The sequence below is a fragment of the Aspergillus heteromorphus genome (genome assembly GCF_003184545.1).
Source record: "Aspergillus heteromorphus CBS 117.55 chromosome Unknown BO70scaffold_6, whole genome shotgun sequence".
NCBI lineage: Eukaryota > Fungi > Ascomycota > Eurotiomycetes > Eurotiales > Aspergillaceae > Aspergillus > Aspergillus heteromorphus.
This window is the reverse complement of record NW_020290411.1, coordinates 1,185,680-1,210,098: the sequence shown is the minus strand read 5'-3', so window position 1 is coordinate 1,210,098 and position 24,419 is coordinate 1,185,680. Positions and strand designations below refer to the sequence as shown.

The window sequence follows — 24,419 nt, the reverse complement described above, 5'->3', positions numbered from 1 at the left end:
TTAAAGAGTCCTGCTGAAGTCTTTATTTTTTTTATATTTAAAAAAAATAATAGTTTATATTTTTATATAAATTATAAAAATCTTAATAAGATTTTTATTAAAAATTACTATTTTTTATCTCTTATTTTAAAGATTCTTAACAGAATTTTAAGAAGTATCTACTTTTTAAAAATTAATATTAAGAATATATATTATTGAATCTGTATTAAAAAAAATAATAAATAAAAAATAATATTTTATATTTAATACAGCTATTTTAAATATATAATTATATTATTTAAATTAACTAATACTTTAATAATTTTCTAAAACTATATATATACTATATTTCAAGAATTTCTTAATAATTTTTATATAGTATATCTAAATAATATTCTTATCTTTTTATTAGATAAGAAATCTTATATAAAATATATTTATTAAATTTTAGAGAGACTTTAAGAAGCTCAGCTTTATATAAAATTATTAAAATATTTATTCTATTAATTCTAAATTAAATTTCTAAAATATATTATCAACTCTGACAGAGTATCTATAAATTCTTAATAAATAAATAATATTATTTTATAACTGATTTCTGAAAATTATTATAATATCTAGATCTTTCTTAGATTCTATAACTTTTATTAATAATTTATTTAAGATTATTTTTATATTATCTTGTCTCTTACTTCTTTGCTTTGTAGAATAATTAATAGATAGAAATTAAAAAAGATTTATTTAATCTTAATTAAATAAATTATTTTCTGTTGTCTTATTATTATTTTTTAATAAATATTTTTATTAATATATTTTAATTCTATAAAACCCCGCTGTTTAGAAATTAATATATTAAAAAAAAAAATAAGTAGTATTTTATCTTAATTTAATATTAAGAATATATTTTATCTAGTTATATTCTGATTTTATAAATTCTTTAATATTAAGCTAAACTATAATACTTCAGATTAAGAGCTATTTATTATTATTTACTCTTTTAAATAATAATAATAATATTTAGAAGATACTCTCTAAATAATTAAGATTTTATTAGATTATTTAAACTTATAATTTTTTATATATTAAATCTAAATTAATAAAAAATAAGCTTGATAGCTTATAAGTCTAATTTTTTATAATTTTATTATTAAATATAAAATAGAGAAATTAAATCCAGCAGATAAATTCTTCAGAATATTTTCTAAATTTTAAATAAAATCTATTTCTTAAAAGAAATTATTAATCTTAATTCAAGTATAATTTATAAATATATTATCTCTGATAATAAAAGATCTTATTAAAAAAAAAATCTAGTTTAAATCTTAAGATATATAGAATTATTCTGGATTTGATATCTATATTATATTAAATTTAAAAAATTCTAATAATTAAGCTAATATAAAAACAGCTGACTAAACTGCTTAAAAAAATTTATCTTAAAAAAGATTTATTTTTTAATCTATAGTATTATAAGTATATATTATGGAAGTTTTATACTTAGATATATATAATTCTAAATTTTAAGAAATAATCTTATATTTATAAAATAATAATCCAGAGATATAACAGTAAAAAACTACTATTTAATAAAAATAATTAGATTAAAAATATTAAATTATTAAAATAACTAATTATATCTATTTTAAAGACTGATACTATATTCTCTTTTTTAAGATATTATATCAGATATTTATTAAGCTATATTATAATAATCTATTAGCAAAATATTTTAGAAAGATCTAAATAGAAATATTACTATGCAGAAAATTTTACTAAAATAGATTATAATATAATATAGCTAAATATATCTAAACTTATTTAATATATTAAGAAATTACTGCTCCAAAGCATTGATTATATAATAGTCTTAAATTATTATTAATTTTATTATATTTTTTTATTAAATTAATAATAGATTTTATTACAGAGCTGCCTTTTATTATTTAATATAAAAAAATTATTAATATTATTCTAGTTATTATTAATTAATTCTTAAAATACTGTTTTTTTTTTATTATTCTATCTATAATAACTGCTTCAGATCTTGTTAAACTATTCTATAAATAAATTAAATTAATCTTTGAATTCTTAAATAAGATTATATTTAATTAAGAATTAATCTTTATCAGTAAATTCTGATTAAATTTAGTTTATAATAATTATATAATCTTAAAGCTTTCGACTGTATTCTATTCTTAAATTAATAATTAAATAAAATAAATAAATTAAATATTTAAATATTATCTCTGATACTACTCCAGCCAGTATAATATTAACTAATTATTAATTCTTTTAAGTACTTAATTTGCCTGTAATAATATAGATAATATAATTATAAATTAATTATTTTATAATATTTTTTATAGCTTTTTACTGAACTTTTATATTAAAATTAAAATTAATTCTTAACAGCAAGAAGTCCCAGTAATATAGAATAAAATTAAGAAACTTAAAAAAATAAGAGAATAGCTATAAAAAATATAATAAATAATTATAAAAAAATAAAAAAATATTATAATAAATACAGAAAGTTATTCTACTTTAAAAAAAAAATTTAATTAAGTTATTAACTTAGAATTTATAATTTAAAAAATCAAGAAAGCTGGTTCTGAAGTTTATAGAATTTTTTTAAATTTTTAAATATATCAGATCTTAGATATATTAATTATATTTATCTAAAAAATATAGATAAATTTATAATATATTTTATATTTTTTTATTAAAACTGTGAAATATTAGAAGAGATTATAAAAAACTACTCTTAATATTTAAGCTAGATAATAAAGATAAATAGAAAATTAAAAAAATTAAAGACTATTAATACTATAATAGTCAGAATTATTATCTAATTAAATAAAAAAAATAATTAAGTAAGTATAATTAATAAATTTCTAGTAAAAATATAAAAAATATATCTAAAGTTATAAAATAATACTAAAAATACTATAAAAAGTATTATATATTAAGAAAACAGAAGATAATTACTAGTAAATTATTCTATATTCTTAAGAAATAAGCTATAAGAATATTAATCTCTTAATATTTTTTATTAATTATATTATCACGGATTAAATATATTAATAAATATAAAATTATTCTATTATAAAATAGCAGAGAATACTTAAATATATTTAGTTATATCTATTATTTATTTATAAAATAAATAATAATAATAATCAGATCTTTTTATTATAATTTAGAAATATTTATAGAAAAAATAGACTTCAGAAAAAAAATATAAAAATTTATAATTAATTTAATAATATTATTCTTATTATTTAAAGTTAATTTATTATTATTAATATTTAGATATTAAATATATACTATAGCTTTTACTAAATTAAGAAAATTCTGCAGAGCAAAAACCCAGTCTATATATCTTAAATTATTAAATAGTAAATATAATAATATTTTTATTTTATAAATATAATAATTCTTCAGCAAGATGCGAAGACCAGAATAGAAAATTAATTATATTAAAAAAATATAATAAATCTTAATAAATTTAATATACTTAGTAATAAACTTCTAACAGAATATTAATAATAGAATTATAAAGATCTTATCTCTTAATTATAACAAGAACTTATATACTTGGCGATTTTAATATTTTTTAATAAAAATTTATAAGTATAAATATTCTTTATATTATTAAATATTTTTATAAGAATATAAATCTCTTTGCGGACAGTCTACTTAATATTATTATTTTAATATTTTTTCTTTAGAATCAGAGTAATCTATTTAATAATCTTTATAAGATTATAAATATTTTTTAATAGATTAGTTATAAACTTAAGAAATATTAGTAAATTATATATATATAATACAGAGTATATAAAATTTATAGAATTATAAGTTTTTTTTTTTATAAAATAAAAATAATACAGAACAGATATCTTTATATTTAATAAATAATTAATATTATATAGAGTACTCTTCTTAGAATTAAAATTATTATTTATATATCTCAGACAGTATATGCAGAAGTTATAACAGGCTTTAATAAGAATATCTTATTTAGAATATACTATTCTCTTTATTATTACAAAATAATTAAAAATAAGATTAATATCTGATAAAGAAAAGAATAACAGTAATATAATATAAATAAAAATAATAAAGATCACGCGAAATAATAAAAAAATATAAAGAGAATAATTATAAATTACTAAAAAAATAATAATTATAAAGTAGAAAAAAAGAAGAAAGAGAAATAATATAAAAAATTCTTTTATTTATACTTCTTCGCAGAAGATCTACTTATATAAATATAATATAAAAGATTTTTTTATTTATACTTCTTCGCAGAGAATCTATCTATATAAATATAATTAAATACTTATAAAGCTATATAAAAATAATATATAATCTTATTTATATTATATATTCTGTGAGTTTTCTATCTTTTACTATTAGATTTTTATTATTCTAAATTAAGAATATATAAGATTATTTTTAATATTCGAGCCAGATAGCTTATCCCAGCAGAGAAGAGTATTATTTATAATAAAATAATCCAGCTATCAGAATAAAAATTATTGGGATAATATATTATAGTAATTATAAGAGTTATATTATCAGAATAATATTATGATAGAATAACCCAGCTATCGGGATAAAGATCATCAGGATGATGTATTATAGTGATTGTGAGAGTTGTGTTATCGGGATAATATATTATAGTAATTATAAAAGTTATAAGATTATTAATAGTGATTCTATATTTCTCTGATATTTATAAGATATTAATCTCTCTATAAAAAGCTACTGATTCTTTAAGAATTAATCTATCTTATAAATATAGACTATCTTTATTATTATTAAATAAATATATAGTATTTTATAATTAATTTTTTATTTAGTTAACAAACTTTCTATTCTGATAAGTAGATTTTATTATATTCTAATCCTTTTTTTTTCAACTATCTAAGAAAGATATTATTTATTAAAGATAATAAAAAAATAGAAGTACTTAGTGATTAAATTAATTCAGAATTCTTATTAAATATTATTTCTATTATTAAAAAGATTCAACAGCTAGAAGATTATATTTATTAATTAAAATAAGCTATTAACTTACAGCAAAGAATAGCTTATCTTTAAAGAAATAGCTCCCCGAGTGAAATCTTCTTAAGATATTATTAATTCTTTTCCAAATTAGAAAAGAATAAAAAAAAGATTAAGTTTAAAAATATTTCTCGCTTTGCTCTGAATTTTAATCTTTAAAAATATTAAAAATAGATTATTAATTTAAAATATATATTTAAAGATATATTTAAGAAATATTTATTAGAGAAATATAAGATTCTTGCTGCTATTAGCTATATAAATCTAATATATAGATAGAGATAATACTGTTTTATAAATAATAAGAGTCTAAAAGAGAGATAATTTCTTAAGAAATTATAATTTTAATTTAAAGATTAGATTTTTATACTAATTTAGAATACTGCTACTCTTTAATTAAATATTATAATCTAATTTAAATAGGCTTATTAATAATACAGCCAGAATCCGCGAGAGTTCTATATTTATCTTAATATCTTAAAGTAATACTTTTCTTATTAAATAAAAAAAAAAAGAATCTTATCCTATTTTACTAAGTTATTATTAAATCTAAATTATTATATTCAAGAATATATTTTCTATCTATTAGAGAAATAGAATAAAATAATAGCTATTATTATTTACTATTATAAACTATAAGAAAATAGAGAAAAATACAAGCAAAATAATAATTAATTCAGTGATTATAAGCCACACAAACGCTTTTAAGAAATTACTAGTAAAATTATTAAGAAAGATATTCTGAATTATAAAGAAAATCTTATCAGAAAAAATAATAATTAATTATAATATTTTATATATAAAAGTACTTAATACTTTGCAAACTAATATTTTATTAAAGATAAAAAAATCTAATCTGCTAGAATCTATTAATTTTTATCAGATTTAGAGAGAAAAGTAGAGAAGTTAGAATAAACTCTATAATTTTAATTTCTTTATTTATAATAAAGACTATATATTATTTTTATATTTTTATCTATATTTAAAATAATCTTAAAATCTTTGCAAATCTAGATAGCTGCGCTGAAGTAAATATTATTAATTATTAATTTATTAAAGTCTATAATCTCTAATATATCTTGATTACTGCGCCAAAGATTAAAGCTATTAATTAAATTACTATTTCTATTTATAATATATAGAAAGTCTCTATTACTACTATTAATTTATAAAAAAACATCTATATTTTTAAATAATATTATATAAAGATTAATTAGAATTTCTGACTGAAAGACAGTTCTGTACTATTTTTAATAATTATATTTTATAATCTATATATTATCTTATTAGTATAGAATTACCAGTAATAATTTAGTATATTATCTATTTTATTACTTTCTATTATTTAATTTACTAAAGCAACTCGAAACTCAGCAAGAATATATATTATTATTAAATTTTTTAAAAATATCTGACTATTAGAAAAAGAATCTTGTAATTTATTATTAAATTCTAAGATAATTTTTATTAAACTCAAGCAGTTTTAAAATATATTCTTTATAGATTTCTTTTAATAATTATCTTCTTATAGCCCTGCGGATTATATTATTAATATTAAATCTAATAAAATATCTTCTTACAGTCTAATATATTTTTTATTTAAAGCTAAACTTAAGATTCTATAAGAATATATTAAAAAGAATCTAAAACTAGATTAAATTTAATCTTTAAAAAGCCCTGCTGAAGCTTCTATTCTCTTTATACTTAAAAAAAATAATAACTTATATCTTTATATAGACTATAGAAATCTTAATAAGATTTCTATTAAGAATTATTATTTCTTATCTTTTATTTCAGAAATTCTTGACAGAATTTCGGGAAGTATCTACTTTTTAAAGATTAATATTAAGAATATATACTATCAAATCTGTATTAAGAAAGATAATAAATAAAAGACAGTATTTTATATCTAATACAGCTACTTTAAATATATAATTATACTATTTAGATTAACTAATATTTTAGTAATTTTTCAAAACTATATATATACTGCGCTTTGAGAACTTCTTAATAATTTTTATATAATATATTTAAATAATATTCTTATCTTTTTATCAGATAAGAAATCTTATACAAAGTATATTTATTAAGTTTTAAAAAGACTTCGAGAAGCTCAGCTCTATATAAAACTATTAAAATATTTATTCTATTAATTCTAAGTTAAATTTCTGAAATATATTATTAACTCTGACAGAGTATTTATAAATTCTTAATAGATAAATAATATTATTTTATAACTAATTCTTAAAAGTTATTATAATATCCAGATCTTTCTTAGATTTTATAACTTTTATTAATAATTTATTTAAGACTATTCTTATATTATCTTATCTCTTATTTCTTTGCTTTGTGAAATAATTAATAAGTAGAAGTCAGAAAAGATTTATCTAATTTTAATTAAATAAATTACTTTCCGCTGTCTTATTACTGTCTTTTAATAAGTATTTTTATTAATATATTTTAATTCTACAAAACCCCGCTGTTTAAAAACTGATATATTAAAAAAAGAGATAAATAATATTCTATTCTAATCTAATATCAAGAGTATATTTTATTTAGTTATATTCTAATTTTATAAGTTTTCCAATATTAAGTTAAATTATAATACTTTAGATCAAGAGCTATTTACTATTATTTACTCTTTTAAATAATAGTAATAATATTTAAAAAATACTTTTTAAATAATTAAGATTCTATCAGATTATTTAAACTTACAATCTTTTATATATTAAATCTAAGTTAATAAAAGATAAGCTTAATAATTTATAAGTCTAATTCTCTATAATTTTATTATTAAATATAGAACAGAAAAATTAAATCTAGTAGATAGATTCTTCAGAATATCTTCTAAATCTTAAATAAAATCTACTTCTCAAGAAAAACTATTAATCTTAATTTAAATATAATTTATAGATATATTATTTTTAATAATAAAAGATTTTATTAAAGAAAAAACTCAGTTTAAATCTTAAGATATATAAAATTACTCTAGATTTAATATCTATATTATATTAAGCTCAAAGAATCTTAATAATTAAGCTAGTATAAAGATAGCTGACTGGACTGCTTGAAAAAACTTATCTTAAAAGAGATTTATTCTCTAATCTACAGTATTATAAATATATACCGCAGAAGTTTTATACTTAGATATATATAATTCTAAACTTTAAGAAATAATCTTATATTTACAGAATAATAATTTAAAAATATAATAATAAAAGACTGCTGTTTAATAAAAGCAATTAGATTAAAAATATTAAATTATTAAAACAACTAATTATATTTATTTTAAAAATTAATATTATATTCCCTCTTCTAAGATACTATATCAGATACTTATTAAACTATACTATAATAATCTATTAGCAGGATATTTTAAAAAGACTCGAACAGAAATATTATTATACAGAAAATTCTACTAAAACAGATTATAATATAATATAGCTAAATATATCTAAACTTATTTAATATATTAAGAAATCACTGCTTTAAAGTATTAACTATATAGCAGTCTTAAATTATTATTAATTTTATTATATCTCTTTATTAAATTAATAATAGATTTTATTACAGGGCTGCTCTCTATTATTTAATATAGAAAGACTATTAATACTATTCTAGTTATTATTAATTAATTCTTAAAATACTGTCTTTTCTTTGCTATTTTATTTATAATAACTGCTCTAGATCTTGTCAAACTGTTTTATAAATAGATTAAATTAATCTTCGGATCTCTAAATAGAATTATATTTAATTAAGAATTAATCTTTATCAGCAAATTCTGATTAAATTTAGTTTATAATAGCTATATAATCTTAAAGCTTTTAACTATATTCTATTCTTAAATTAATAGTTAAATAGAATAAATAAATTAAATATTTAAATACTATCTTTAATACTACTCCAGCTAGTATAATATTAACTGACTATTAATTTTTTTAAGTATTTAATTTATCTGTAATAATACAGATAATATAATCACAGGCCAATTATTTTATAATATTCTTTATAATTTTTCGCCGGACTTTTATATTAAAATTAAGACTAATTCTTAGCAGCGAGAAGTCCCAGCGATATAGAATAGAATTAAGAAACTTAGAAAAATAAGAAAATAGCTATAAAAGATATAGTAAATAGCTATAGAAAAGCAAAAGAAATATTATAATAAATATAAAAAATTATTTTATTTTAAAGAAAGAGATCTAGTTAAGCTATTGACTTAGAATTTATAACTCAAAGAATTAAGAAAGCTGGCTTTAAAGTTTATAAAATTTTTTTAAATTCTTAAATATATTAAATCTCAGGCGTATTAATTATATTTATCTAAGAAATATAAATAAATCTATAATATATTTTATATCTTCTTATTAGAACTGTGAAATACTGAAAGAGATTATAAAAAATTATTTCTAATATCTAAGCTAGATAATAAAAATAAATAAAAAGTTAAAGAAGTTAAAGATTATTAATATTATAATAATTAGAATTACTATCTAATTAAGTAAAAAGAATAGCCGAGCGAGTATAATTAATAAATTTCTAGTAAAAATATAAAAAATATATCCGAAGCTATAAAGTAATACTGAAAATATTATAAAAAGCGCTATATATTAAAAAGACAGAAGATAATCACTAATAAATTACTCTATATTCTTAAGAAATAAGCTACAGAAATATTAATCTCTTAATATTTCTTATTAATTATATTATCGCGGACTAAATATATTAATAGATATAAAATTATTCTGCTATAAGACAGCAGAGAATATCTAAATATATTTAGTTATATCTATTATTTATTTATAAGATAAATAATAATAATAATCAGACTCTCTTATTATAACTCAGAAATATTTATAAAAAAAATAGATTTCAGAAAAAAAATATAGAAATCTGTGATTAATTTAATAATATTATTCTTATTATTTAAAGTTAATTTATTATTATTAATATTCAGATATTAAATATATATTATAGCTCTTATTAAATCAAGAAAATTCTGCAGAGCAGAAATTTAGTCTATATATTCTAGATTATTAAGCAGCAAATATAATAATATTTTTATTTTATAGATATAACAATCCTTCAGCAAGACGCGGAGATCAGAATAAAGAATTAATTATATTAAAAAAATACAACAGATCTTAATAAACTTAATATACTTAATAATAAACTTCTAATAAAATATTAATAATAAAATCACAAAGATCTTATTTCTTAATTATAACAAGAACTTATATACTTGATAATCTTGATACTTTTTAATAAAAATTTACAAGTATAAATACTCTTTATACTATCAAATATTTTTATAAGAATATAAATCTCTTTGCGGATAATTTGCTTAATATTACTATTCTAATATTTTTTCTCTAGAATTAGAGTAGTCTATTTAATAATTTTTATAAAATTATAAATATTTTCTAGTAGATCAGTTACAGGCTCAAGAAATATTAATAAATTATATATATATAATACAGAGTATATAAAATTTATAGAATTATAAGTTTTCTTTCCCGCAGAATAGAAATAATACAGAATAGATATCTTTATATTTAATAAATAACTAATATTATACAGAGTGCCCTTCTTAGAATTAAAATTATTATTTATATATCTCAGATAGTATATATAGAAATTATAGCAGACTTTGATAAGAATATCTTACTTAAAATATATTATTTTCTTCGCTATCGCGAAGTAATTAAGAATAAGACTAATATTCAACAAAGAAGAGAATAACAGTAATATAGTATAAATAGAAATAATAAAAATTATATAAAATAATAAAGAAATATAAAAAGAATAATTATAAATTACTAAAGAAATAACAATCATAAAGTAGAAGAGAAGAAGAAAGAGAAATAATATAAAAGATTCTTTTATTTATACTTCTTTGCAGAAGATCTACTTATATAAATATAACTAAATACTTATAAAGCTATACAGAAATAATATATAATCCTGTTTATATTATATATTCCGCGAGTTTTCTATCTTTTACTATCGGATCCCCACTGTTCTGAATTAAAAATATATAAGACTATTTCTAATACTTAAGCTAGATAACTTATCCCAGCAAAGAAGAGTATTATTTATAATAGAATAATCCAGCTATCAGAATAAAGATTATCAGAATAATATATTATAATAATTATAAGAGTTGTATTATTAGAATAATATATTATAGTAATTATAAGAGTTATAAAATTATTAATAATAATTCTATATCTCTCTAATATCTATAAGATATTAATCTCTCTATAAGAAGCTACTGATCCTTCAAGGATCAGTCTATCTTATAAATATAGACTATCTTTATTATTATCAAACAAATACACGGTGTTTCATGATTGATTCCTTACCTAGTCGACAGGCTTTCTACCCTGACAAGTAGATCCTATCACAAATATATTATAATAATTATAAAAGTTATAAGATTATTAATAATAATTCTATATCTCTCTAATATCTATAAGATATTAATCTCTTTATAAAAAGCTACTGATTCTTCAAGAATCAGTCTATCTTATAAATATAGACTATTTTTATTATTATTAAATAAATATATAGTGTTTTATAGTTGATTCCTTATCTAGTCAACAGGCTTTCTACCCTGACAAGTAGATCCTATCACAATAATAATTTATCTAGATTATATACTTAATAATCTATAAAAAAATAAAATCGCGAAGCTTTTTTAAGAGAATAATTAGATAGATTTTTATAAATTTCTTAAGATATAACTAGACAATCCAAAGAATTACAAGCAGAAGATATAATTATAAATTTTAAAAATAATTCTCTATAAGAAAAAAAAGAATTTTATATAATAGAGTGGCTAACAGCCAGGTCAGGTCAGGTTAATTAGAATTTTTATACCTAATCACCAGATTATGATTAGATTAAGAAAATTTTTATACCTGATCGCAGTATAGCTAAAAACCGGGTGATTAATTATTTTAATTATTCTTAATATCAAGATCTATCTGCTATATCTTTTTAAGCTCTAGTATAATTAAAATATATCTAGATTAAATAGTTATTAATCTGGCCATCTTTATTATTATCTAAAAGTATATAAAAAGAAGCTTTTTAGATTAAAAAAATATAACTAAAAAAGAAATTAATATCTTTTTTATTATTATTTATCAGAAATAATAAGAAAATTCTAGTTATATTAATAAAATTCAGCTTTTTATAAAATTATTATTCTTATAATAAAAAATATATATAAAAATATATAATTACTGCTCTATTTTAGCTATATATTTTAATTATATTATAGAATACTAGAAAAATTATATATTAATTACTAATTAGAATACTGAGAATAAATATATTATTTTTATTCTATTATTTCTTCTGAGTCAGGCTATTCTCAGATTTATAGATAAAATATAGCTTAAAGAGCTATTAATAAAATTAGAAACTAGTAAATAGTTAAAAAGATTATAAATAGTTAGATTATTAGAATAGAGCAGATTAAATAGATTAAACAGATTAAATAGATTAAATAGATTAAATAGATAGAATAAATAAATAAAATATACTAGATCTATACTATAATACTACAGCTCTTATAAAAAATTTTATAAAAGTCTTTTATAAATCTTTTTTATAAATATCTACTTTCTATTCTAGTCTATTATATTTTAAATAGCTCTGTTTAAGAAAAAAGACTATTTTATAATTTTAAGCTTTAGATATAAATTTCTAATTATTAAATTTACTAAAATAAATAAAATATAGCGGGCGCCTTAGTTATATATTAAAATATAATAGATTATATTTATATAAAATTATATCTTAAAATAAAATAAACTATTTTTACAGAGTTTTCTGCTTCTATCTTTTTATATCTATTATTTATAGAATAATTTTAGAATTATAAATTAATTATAGTTATCTGATTTATTTTCAGAGAATATTATTAAGTCTTTTTCTTCTATTTCTTAGATCTTTATAAATTATAATAATATTCAAACTAAAATAAGCTTTTTAAATCAGATCTTTTCTTCTCTTCTAAATCTCAAGATTATATATATTGCAAAGAATCAAAAAATTATCTTATATCCAGCTCTTATTAAGATATACAAAAAACTTAAGATATATCTAAATATTAAAGATATATAGCTTCTTAAGATATCTTTAATTAAACTAATATAATTTCAGATACTATAGAATATACTAATATTCTTATTTATTAAAAATCCTATTATAATTAGTTTTCTATTCTTTATCAGATAGCTAGAGATTTTCTCTTAATTATAATTAATAATATTAATATTAAATATCTTTTTAACAGTTCTTAAGATATCTGCTATTATTATCAGAGTTATCTTAATTCTGATATAATTAAAGCAGTTATATTTTAAATATATATTAATTATTTTATTATAAGTAAGAAGTATTAAAATATACTTAATAATCTTAATCTAGATTTAATTATTTTTATACTCAAGAAATAAGAAAAGAATAAGATAATTACTATTTTCTATATTAATAAGAATAAGAATATAAATAATCTTAAAGATAATCTAGAGAATAGATTATTATTAAAATTAAAAGAACTAGTCTTATCTGAGTCTTTAATTATTATATATACTCAGATAAAGATAGAGATCTGGTCTTTATAATTTCTATATTATTATAATTATTATCTCGGATAATATAAAGAATAAATATTCTATATTTTTTCTTATTTTTTTTATACTAAATTCTGTAAAAGTCTTTTTCAGAGTATAATATATCTCTTAAGATAATTAATTAAGCAGATTAAGCAGTAGACTATATTTAAAGAATATTATTATATCTATACTATAATTAAATATATATTATATTTTATATATTATCTATATAAGAAAAATATATATATTATAAATTAATTTATAATTATTAATTTATCTGCTATATCTAATCTTTCTGATCAGCAGATATAAATAGTTATAATAATAATTATATCTTAACCTGATTTTAACTATATAGTTAAAAATTTTTTATATCTTAATCTGACCGCCAGATTATGGCCAGGTTAAGGTTAAGATATAATGATCAGGTTAAGCCACTCTAAAAATATCTAAAAATCTGAATATTATTAAATCTTGATTAAAAAATTATTTTTTTATTTATTATTTTTTAAATATATATTTATTTTAACTAATTTTATTCAAGATTTCTGCTGCGGATTAAAAATATTATATTATATTTTTTTCTAATTATTAAAAATATATTCTTACTATAGATATAACTAATCTATACTTATATAAAAATTATATTAATAATTATTCTTATTTTAATTAGCCGTGTGTTATCTTCTGTACTGATAAATATAAGAATTATTTATAATTACTAAATTTTTTAATATTTAATAATTATAGCTTTAGTTATAACTAATTTAGAGCTATAGATATTTAGTATTTATAATTTATATTTATAATATTTACTGATTAATTATCTAGCTAATATAAAGTAGAAAAACTATTATATAATTATAATAAAAAATATAATAAAGATAAATAATTTAAATATCTTAGAGTATTAATTATTTATACTAGCTTTTATTTTTATATATTTATTACTAAGTATAGCCTGCTTATAAACTATAATATTCTAATTAATAAATTAAAGTATAGATAAATATCTATTCTAAATTATAGCTAATTACTAATAATATTATATTATATAAAAATATTTAAAAGATAAATAAATTATATTTTATTATTTTAGTTAATAACTTATCTCTTCTAATTAAATTAGCTTTATTATTTTTTATATCTAGATTTTATAGATTTCTGATAAGATAATTATCTAATTTTACTAGAGATTATTCAGAATCTATATATATTTTATTTATATCTAATTTAGAAATATATTCTTACAGATAAATTTATTACTAATCTATAAATTATAATAATATATCTAATTAAATAGTTTTATTTTTTATTTTCTAAATAGAATATACTAAATATATTATTTTTAATATATCAGAAAAAATATTTAATCTTATTTTTTTATTAATATAATAAAATATAATTATCTTATTATTATTAAATTAAATTCTATTTTTAATATAATTTCTTTATTTTTAAGAAGATAATTATAAAAAACTTTCACAGCTAATTTTTATATATTTTTATTTTAAAATATTAACTATATTCTGTTCTCTAGTTATTTATAAATAATTATTACTAAAAATTTTATTAAATATTAGTTTTTAATAATATATATAAATTATAATATAAAATATTATATATAATCAGAATATTTCTTCTTTTTTTTATTATAATTTTAAATATAAAATAAAAATATAAATAAGATAATAACTCTTTTTTTTATTATTCTTCTAAGAAATAGATATTATTAGAATTATAAAGTAAAGTTAAGCTGATATTTATAATTAATATAAATAATATTTATAGATAGATATTAATTAATATTAATACTAAACAAGATCTAGTATACTATTTATAAAATATTAATTTTATATAAATAATAAATTATTATATTCTAGTCTTTTATTACTTTTATATAATTATATATTACTTCTAAGAATATTTTATATAAAAATCTTATTATTATTTAAGAAGTATAATCAGATTGTGATAGGATCTACTTGTCAGGGTAGAAAGCCTGTCAACTAGGTAAGGAATCAACCATAAAACATTGTGTATTTATTTAATAATAATAAAGATAGTCTATATCTATAAGATAGACTAATCTTTAAAGAATCAGTAGCTTTTTACAGAGAGATCAATATCTTATAGATACCGGAGAGATATAGAATCACTATTAATAATTTTATAACTTTTATAATTACTATAATATATTATCCCGATAACACAACTCTTATAATTATTATAATATATTATTCTAATAATCTTTATTCTAATAGCTGGTTTATTCTATTATAAATAGTATTCTTCTTCGCTGGGATAAGCCATCTGACTCAGATATTAGAAATAGTCTTATATATTTCTGATTCGGAATAATAAGAATCTGATAGTAAAAAATAAAGAACTTATAAAATATATAATATAAACAGAGTTATATACTATTTCTGTATAGCTTTATAAGTATTTAGTTATATTTATATAGATAAATTCTCTGCGAAGAAGTATAAATAAAAGAATCTTTTATATTATATTTATATAAATAGATTCTCTGCAAAGAAATATAAATAAAAGAATTTTTTATATTACTTCTTTTTTTCTTCTCTTCTACTTTATAGTTGTTATTTCTTTAATAATTTATAATTATTCTCTTTATATTTCTTTATTATTTTATATAATTTTTGTTATTTTTATCTATACTGTATTACTATTATTCTCTTTTTTATTAGATATCAGTCTTATTTTTAATTACTTTATAATAATAAAAAGAACAGTATATTTTAAACAAGATATTTTTATTAAAGCCTGCTATAACTTCTGTATATACTATCTAAGATATATAAATAATAATTTTAATTCTAAAAAGAGTACTCTATATAATATTAATTATTTATTAAATATAAAGATATTTATTCTGTATTATTTCTATTTCACAGAAAAAAAGATTTATAATTCTATAAGTTTTATATATTTTATATTATATATATATAATTTATTAATATTTCTCGAGTCTGTAACTAATCTGCTAGAAAATACTTATAATTTTATAAAAATTATTAAATAGACTATTCTAATTCTGAAGAAAAAATATTAAAATAATAATATTAAATAAATTATCCGCGAAGAGATTTATATTCTTATAAAGATATTTAATAATATAGAGAATACTTATACTTATAAATTTTTATTAAAAAGTATTAAAATTATTAAATATATAAGTTCTTATTATAATTAAAAAATAAGATCTTTATAATTTTATTATTAATATTCTATTAGAAGTTTACTGCTGAGTATATTAAGTTTATTAAGATTTATTATACTTTTTTAATATAGTTAGTTTCTTATTCTAATCTCCGCGCCTTGCTAAAGAATTATTATATTTATAAGATAGAAATATTATTATATTTACTATTTAATAATCTAAAATATATAAACTAGATTTCTGCTCTGTAAAACTTTCTTAATTTAATAAAAGCTATAATATATATTTAATATCCGGATATTAATAATAATAAATTAACTTTAAATAATAAGAATAATATTATTAAATTAATCACAGATTTTTATATTCTTCTTCTGAAGTCTACTTTCTCTATAAATATTTCTAAGTTATAATAAGAGAGTCTGATTATTATTATTATTTATCTTATAAATAGATAATAAATATAACTAGATATATTTAGATATTTCTTACTATCTTATAGCAGAATAATTTTATATTTATTAATATATTTAATCCGCGATAATATAATTAATAAGAAATATCAAGAAATTAATATTTCTGTAGCTTATTTTTTAAGAATATAGAGTAATTTACTAGTAATTATCTCTTATTTTCTTAATATATAATACTTCTTATAATATTTTTAATATTATTTTATAGCTTCGGGTGTATTCTCTATATTTTTATTAAGAATCTATTAATTATACTTACTTGACTATTCTTTCTATTTAATTAGATAATAATTCTGATTATTATAGTATTAATAGTTTTTAACTTTTTTAACTTTTTATTTATCTTTATTATCTAGCTTAGATATTAAAAATAATTCTTTATAATCTCTTTTAGTATTTTATAATTCTAATAAAAAGATATAAAATATATTATAGATTTATCTATATTTCTCAGATAAATATAATTAATATATCTAAGATTTAATATATTTAAAAATTTAAAAGAGTTCTATAAACTTTGGAGCTAGTTTTCTTAATTTTTTAAATTATAAGTTCTGAGTTAATAGCTTAACTAAATCTTTTTTTTTAAAATAAAATAATTTTCTATATTTATTATAATATTTCTTTTACTTTTCTATAGCTATTTACTATATTTTTTATAATTATTCTCTTATTTCTCTAAGTTTCTTAATCTTATTCTATATCGCTGGGACTTCTTACTATTAAAAATTAATCTTAATTCTAATATAAAAATCCAGCAAAAAGCTATAAAAAATATTATAAGATAATTAATCTATAATTATATTATCTATATTATTACAGGCGAATTGAGTACTTAGAAGAATTAATAATTAATTAATATTATACTAACTAGAATAGTATCAAAGATAGTGTTCAAGTATTTAATTTATTTATTTTATTTAACTATTAATTTAAGAATAAAACACAGTCAAAAGCTTTAAGATTATATAACTATTATAAACTAAATTTAATCAGAATTTACTGATAAAAATTAATTCTTGATTAGATATAATCCTATTTAAAGATTCAAAGATTAATTTAATCTATTTATAGAATAGTTTAACAAGATCTAGAGCAGTTATTATAAATAGAACAGCAAAGAAAAGATAATATTTTAAGAATTAATTAATAATAATTAGAATAATATTAATAATCTTTCTATATTAAATAATAGAGAGCAGCCCTGTAATAAAATCTATTTCTAATTTAGTAAAGAAATATAATAGAATTAATAATAATTTAAGACTATTATATAATTAATACTTTGGAGCAGTAATTTCTTAATATATTAAATAAATTTAGATATATTTAGCTATATTATATTATAATCTATTTTAGTAAAACTTTTTATATAGCAGTATTTTTATTTAAGTCTTTCTAAAATATTCTACTAATAGATTATTATAATATAGCTTAATAAGTATCTGATATAATATCTCAGAAGAGAAAATATAGTATTAATCTTTAAAATAAATATAATTAGTTATTTTAATAATCTAATATTTTTAGTCTAATTATTTTTATTAAATAGCAGTTTTTTACTATTATATCTCTGAATTATTATTCTATAAATATAAGATTATTTTTTAAAATTCAGAATTATATATATTCAAGTATAAAACTTCCGCGGTATATACTTATAATACTATAGATTAAGAAATAAATCTCTTTTAAGATAAATTCTTTTAAACAGCTTAATTAGCTGTCTTTATATTAGCTTAATTATTAGAATTCTTTAAGCTTAATATAATATAGATATTAAATCTAGAATAATTCTGTGTATCTTAAGATTTAAACTAGATTTTTTTTTTAATAAGATCTCTTATTATTAGAAATAATATATTTATAAATTATACTTAAATTAAGATTAATAATTTCTCTTGAGAAGTAGATTTTACTTAAGATTTAGAAGATATTTTAAAGAATCTATCTGCTGAATTTAATTTTTCTATTCTATATTTAATAATAAAATTATAGAGAATTAGACTTATAAATTATTAAGCTTATCTTTTATTAATTCAGATTTAATATATAAAAGATTATAAATTTAAATAATCTAATAGAATCTTAATTATTTAAGAAGTGTCTTCTAAATATTATTATTATTATTTAAAAAAGTAAATAATAGTAAATAACTCTTAATCTGAAGTATTATAATTTAGCTTAATATTAAAGAACTTATAAAATCAGAATATAACTAGATAGAATATATTTTTAATATTAGATTAAGATAAAATACTACTTATTTTTTCTTTTAATATATTAATTTCTAAACGGCGGGGTTTTGTAGAATTAAAATATATTAATAAAAATATTTATTAAAAGATAATAATAAGACAGCAGAAAGCAGTTTATTTAATTAAAATTAAATAGATTTTTTCTGACTTCTATCTATTAATTATTTTATAAAGTAAAGAAGTAAGAAGCAAGATAATATAAAAATAATCTTAAATAAATTATTAATAAAAGTTACAGAATCTAAGAAAGATCTGAATATTATAATAATTTTCGGGAATTAGCTATAAAATAATATTATTTATTTATTAAGAATTTATAGATACTTTGTCAGAGTTGATAATATATTTCAGAAATTTAACTTAGGATTAATAAAATAAATATTTTAATAATTTTATATAAAGCTGAGCTTCTTAAAGTCTCTCTAAAACTTAATAAATATATTTTATATAAGATTTCTTATTTAATAAAAAAATAAGAATATTATTTAGATATACTATATAAAAATTATTAAAAAGTTCTCGAAGTATAGTATATATATAGTTTTGGAAAGTTATTAAAGTATTAGTTAATTTAAATAATATAATTATATATTTAAAATAGCTGTATTAGATATAAAATACTATCTTCTATTTATTATCTTTCTTAATACAGATTTAATAGTATATATTCTTAATATTAATCTTTAAAAATGTGATAGAATAAACCAGCTATCGGGATAAAGATCATTGGGATGATATATTATAGTGGTTGTGAGAGTCGTGTTATCGGGATAATATATTATAATAATTATAAGAATTATAAAATTATTAATAATAGTTCTATATCTCTCTGATATTTATAAAATATTAATCTCTCTGTAAGAAGCTACTGATTCTTTAAGAATTAGTCTATCTTATAAATATAGACTATCTTTATTATTATTAAATAAATATACAGTATTTTATAATTAATTTTTTATTTAGTCAACAGGCTTTCTATTCTGACAAGTAGATTTTATTATATTTTAATTCTTTTTTTTTTAACTATCTAAGAAAGATATTATTTATTAAAGATAGTAAAAAAATAAAAATACTTAGTAATTAAATTAATCCAGAACTCTCACTGAATACTATTCTTATTATTAAAGAGATTTAATAGCTAGAAGATTATATTTATTAATTAAAATAAGCTATTAACTTATAATAAAAAATAGCTTATCTTTAAAGAAATAGCTTTCTAAGTAAAATCTTCTTAAGATATTATTAATTCTTCTCTAAATTAGAAAAGAATAAGAGAGAGATTAAGTTTAAAAATATTTCTTATTTTACTCTGAACTTTAATCTTCAAAAATATTAAGAATAAATTATTAATTTAAAATATATATTCAGAGATATACTTAAGAAATATTTATTAAAGAAATATAAGATTCTTGCTATTATTAGCTATATAAATCTAGTATATAGACAGAGATAATATTATTTTATAGATAATAAAAATCCAGAAAAGAGATAATTTCTTGAGAAATTATAATCTTAATTTAAAGATTAGATTTTTATACTAATTTAGAATACTGCTATTTTTTAATTAGATATTATAACTTAATTTAAACAGACTTATCAGTAATATAATTAAAATCCGCGAGAGTTTTATATTTATTTTAATATCTTAGAATAATACTTTTCTTGTTAAGTAAAAAAGAAAAGAGTCTTATTTTATTTTACTAAGCTATTATCAGATCTAAATTATTATATTTAAGAGTATGTTTTCTATCTATCAGAGAAGCAGGACAAAATAATAACTATTATTATTTATTATTATAAACTATAAGAAAATAGAGAAAAATATAAGTAAAATAATAATTAATTCAGTAATTATAAGCCACGCAAGCGCTTTCAAGAAATTACTAGTAAAATTATTAAAAAAGATATCCCAAATTATAGAAAAAATCCTATTAGAAAGAATAGTAATTAATTATAATACTTTATATATAAAAGTATTTAATATCTTGCAAATTAATATTTTATTAAAGATAAAAAAATCTAATCTGCTAGAATCTATTAATTTTTATTAAATTTAAAAAAAAAAATAAAGAAGTTAGAATAAACTTTATAATTTTAACTTCTTTATTTATAATAAGGATTATATATTATTTTTATATTTCTATCTATATTTAAAATAGTCTTGAAATCTTTACAGACCTGAATAGCTGCGCTGAAATAGATATTATTAATTATTAGTTTATTAAAATCTATAATCTTTAATATATCTTAATTACTGCGCCAAAGATTAAAGTTATTAATTAAATTATTATTTCTATTTATAGTATATAAAAAGTCTCTATTATTATTATTAATTCGCGAGAAGGTATCTATATTTTTAAATAATATTATATAAAGATTAATTAAAATTCCTGACTAAAAGACAGTCCTGTACTACTTTTAATAACTATATTTTATAATTTATATATTATTTTATTAATATAGAATTATTAATAATAATTTAGTATACTATCTATTTTACTGCTTTCTATTATTTAATTTACTAAAATAATTTAAAACTTAGTAAGAGTATATATTATTATTAAGCTTCTCAAAGATATCTGGCTATCAGAAAAAAAATCTTATAATTTATTATTAAATTCTAAGATAATTTCTGTTAAACTTAAATAGTTTTAAGATATATTCTCTATAAATTTTTTTTAACAGCTATCTTCTTATAGCCCTGCAGATTATATTATTAATATTAAATTTAATAAAATATCTTTTTATAATTTAATATATTTTTTATTTAAAGCTGAACTTAAGATTCTATAAGAATATATTAAAAAAAATCTAAAACTAGACTGAATTTAATCTTTAAAAAGCCCTGCTGAAGTCTCTATTCTTTTTATATTTAAAAAAAATAATAGCTTATATCTTTATATAGACTACAGAGATTTTAATAAAATTTTTATTAAGAATTATTATCTCTTATCTCTTATTTCAGAGATTCTTAACAGAATTTCAGGAAGTATCTACTTTTTAAAAATTAATATTAAAAATATATACTATTAAATTTATATTAAGAAAAATAATAAATAGAAGATAGTATTTTATATCTGATATAGCTACTTTAAATATATAATTATATTATTTAGATTAACTAATACTCCAGCAACTTTCTAAAACTATATATATATTATACTTTAAGAACTTCTTAATAATTTTTATATAATATATCTGAATAATATTCTTATCTTTTTATTAGATAAGAAATCTTATATAAAATATATTTATTAAGTTTTAAAGAGACTTCAAGAAGCTCAGCTCTATATAAAATTATTAAAATATTTATTTTATTAATCTTAAGTTAAATTTCTGAGATATATTATTAACTCTGATAGAGTATTTATAAATTTTTAATAAATAAATAATATTATTTTATAGCTGATTTCTGAAAATTATTATAATATCTAGATTTTTTTTAGATTTTATAACTTTTATTAATAATTTATTTAAGACTATTTTTATATTATCTTGTTTTTTATTTTTTTGTTTTGTAGAATAATTAATAAACAGAAATTAGAAAAGATTTATTTAATTTTAATTAAACAGACTGCTTTTTACTGTTTTATTATTATCTTTTAATAAATATTTTTATTAATATATTTTAATTTTATAAAACCCCGCTGTTTAGAAACTGATATATTAAAAAAAGAGATAAGTAGTATTCTATCTTAATCTAATATTAAGAATATATTTTATTCAGTTATATTCTGATTTTATAAGTTCTCTGATATTAAGCTAAATTATAATACTTTAGATTAAGAGCTATTTGCTATTGTTTACTCTTTTAAATAATAGTAATAATATTTAAAAAATACTTTTTAAATAATTAAGATTCTATCAGATTATTTGAACTTATAATCTTTTATATATTAAACCCAGATTAATAGAAGATAAGCTTAATAGCTTATAAGTCTAATTCTCTATAATTTTATTATTAAATATAGAATAGAAAAATCAAATCTAGCAGATAGATTCTTTAAAATATTTTCTAAATCTTAAGTAAAATCTGTTTCTTAAGAGAAACTATTAATTCTAATTTAAGTATAATTTATAAGTATATTATTTCTAATAATAAGAGATCTTATTAAAGAAAAAATCTAGTTTAAATCTTAAGATATATAGAATTATTCTGGATTTAATATCTATATTATATTAAGCTTAAAGAATTTTAATAATTAAGCTAATATAGAGATAGCTGACTGAACTGCTTGAAAGAATTTATCTTAAGAGAGATTTATTTCTTAATTTATAATATTATAAATATATGCCGTGGAAGTTTTATACTTAAATATATATAATTCTAAACTTCAAGAAATAATCTTATATTTATAGAATAATAATCTAAAGATATAATAGTAAAAGACTGCTGTTTAATAAAAATAATTAGATTAAAAATATTAAATTATTAAAACAACTAATTATATCTATTTTAAAGATTAATATTATATTCTTTTTTCTAAGATATTATATCAGACACTTATTAAGCTATATTATAATAATTTATTAGCAAAATATTTTAAAAAGACTTAAACAGAAGTACTGCTATGCAGAAAGTTCTATTAAAATAGATTATAATATAATATAGCCAAATATATCTAAACTTATTTAATATATTAAAAAATCACTACTTTAAAGTATTAACTATATAATAGTCTTAAATTATTATCAATTCTATTATATTTTTTTATTAAATTAATAATAGATTTTATTATAGGGCTGCTCTTTATTATCTAATATAAAAAGACTGTTAATACTATTCTAGTTATTATTAATTAATTTTTAAAATACTGTCTTTTTT

General features: G+C 16.2%; 1 protein-coding gene across 1 annotated transcript; it reads left to right on the top strand.

Moving 5' to 3' along the window:
• Positions 1–198, top strand: BO70DRAFT_287789 (uncharacterized protein; the record flags this gene model as incomplete). Its single annotated transcript, XM_025539256.1, has 1 exon — positions 1–198. A coding segment is annotated over one exon (198 nt), but the record flags the coding sequence as incomplete, so codon positions are not given.
• Between the last annotated feature and the right edge of the window lie 24,221 nt (positions 199–24,419).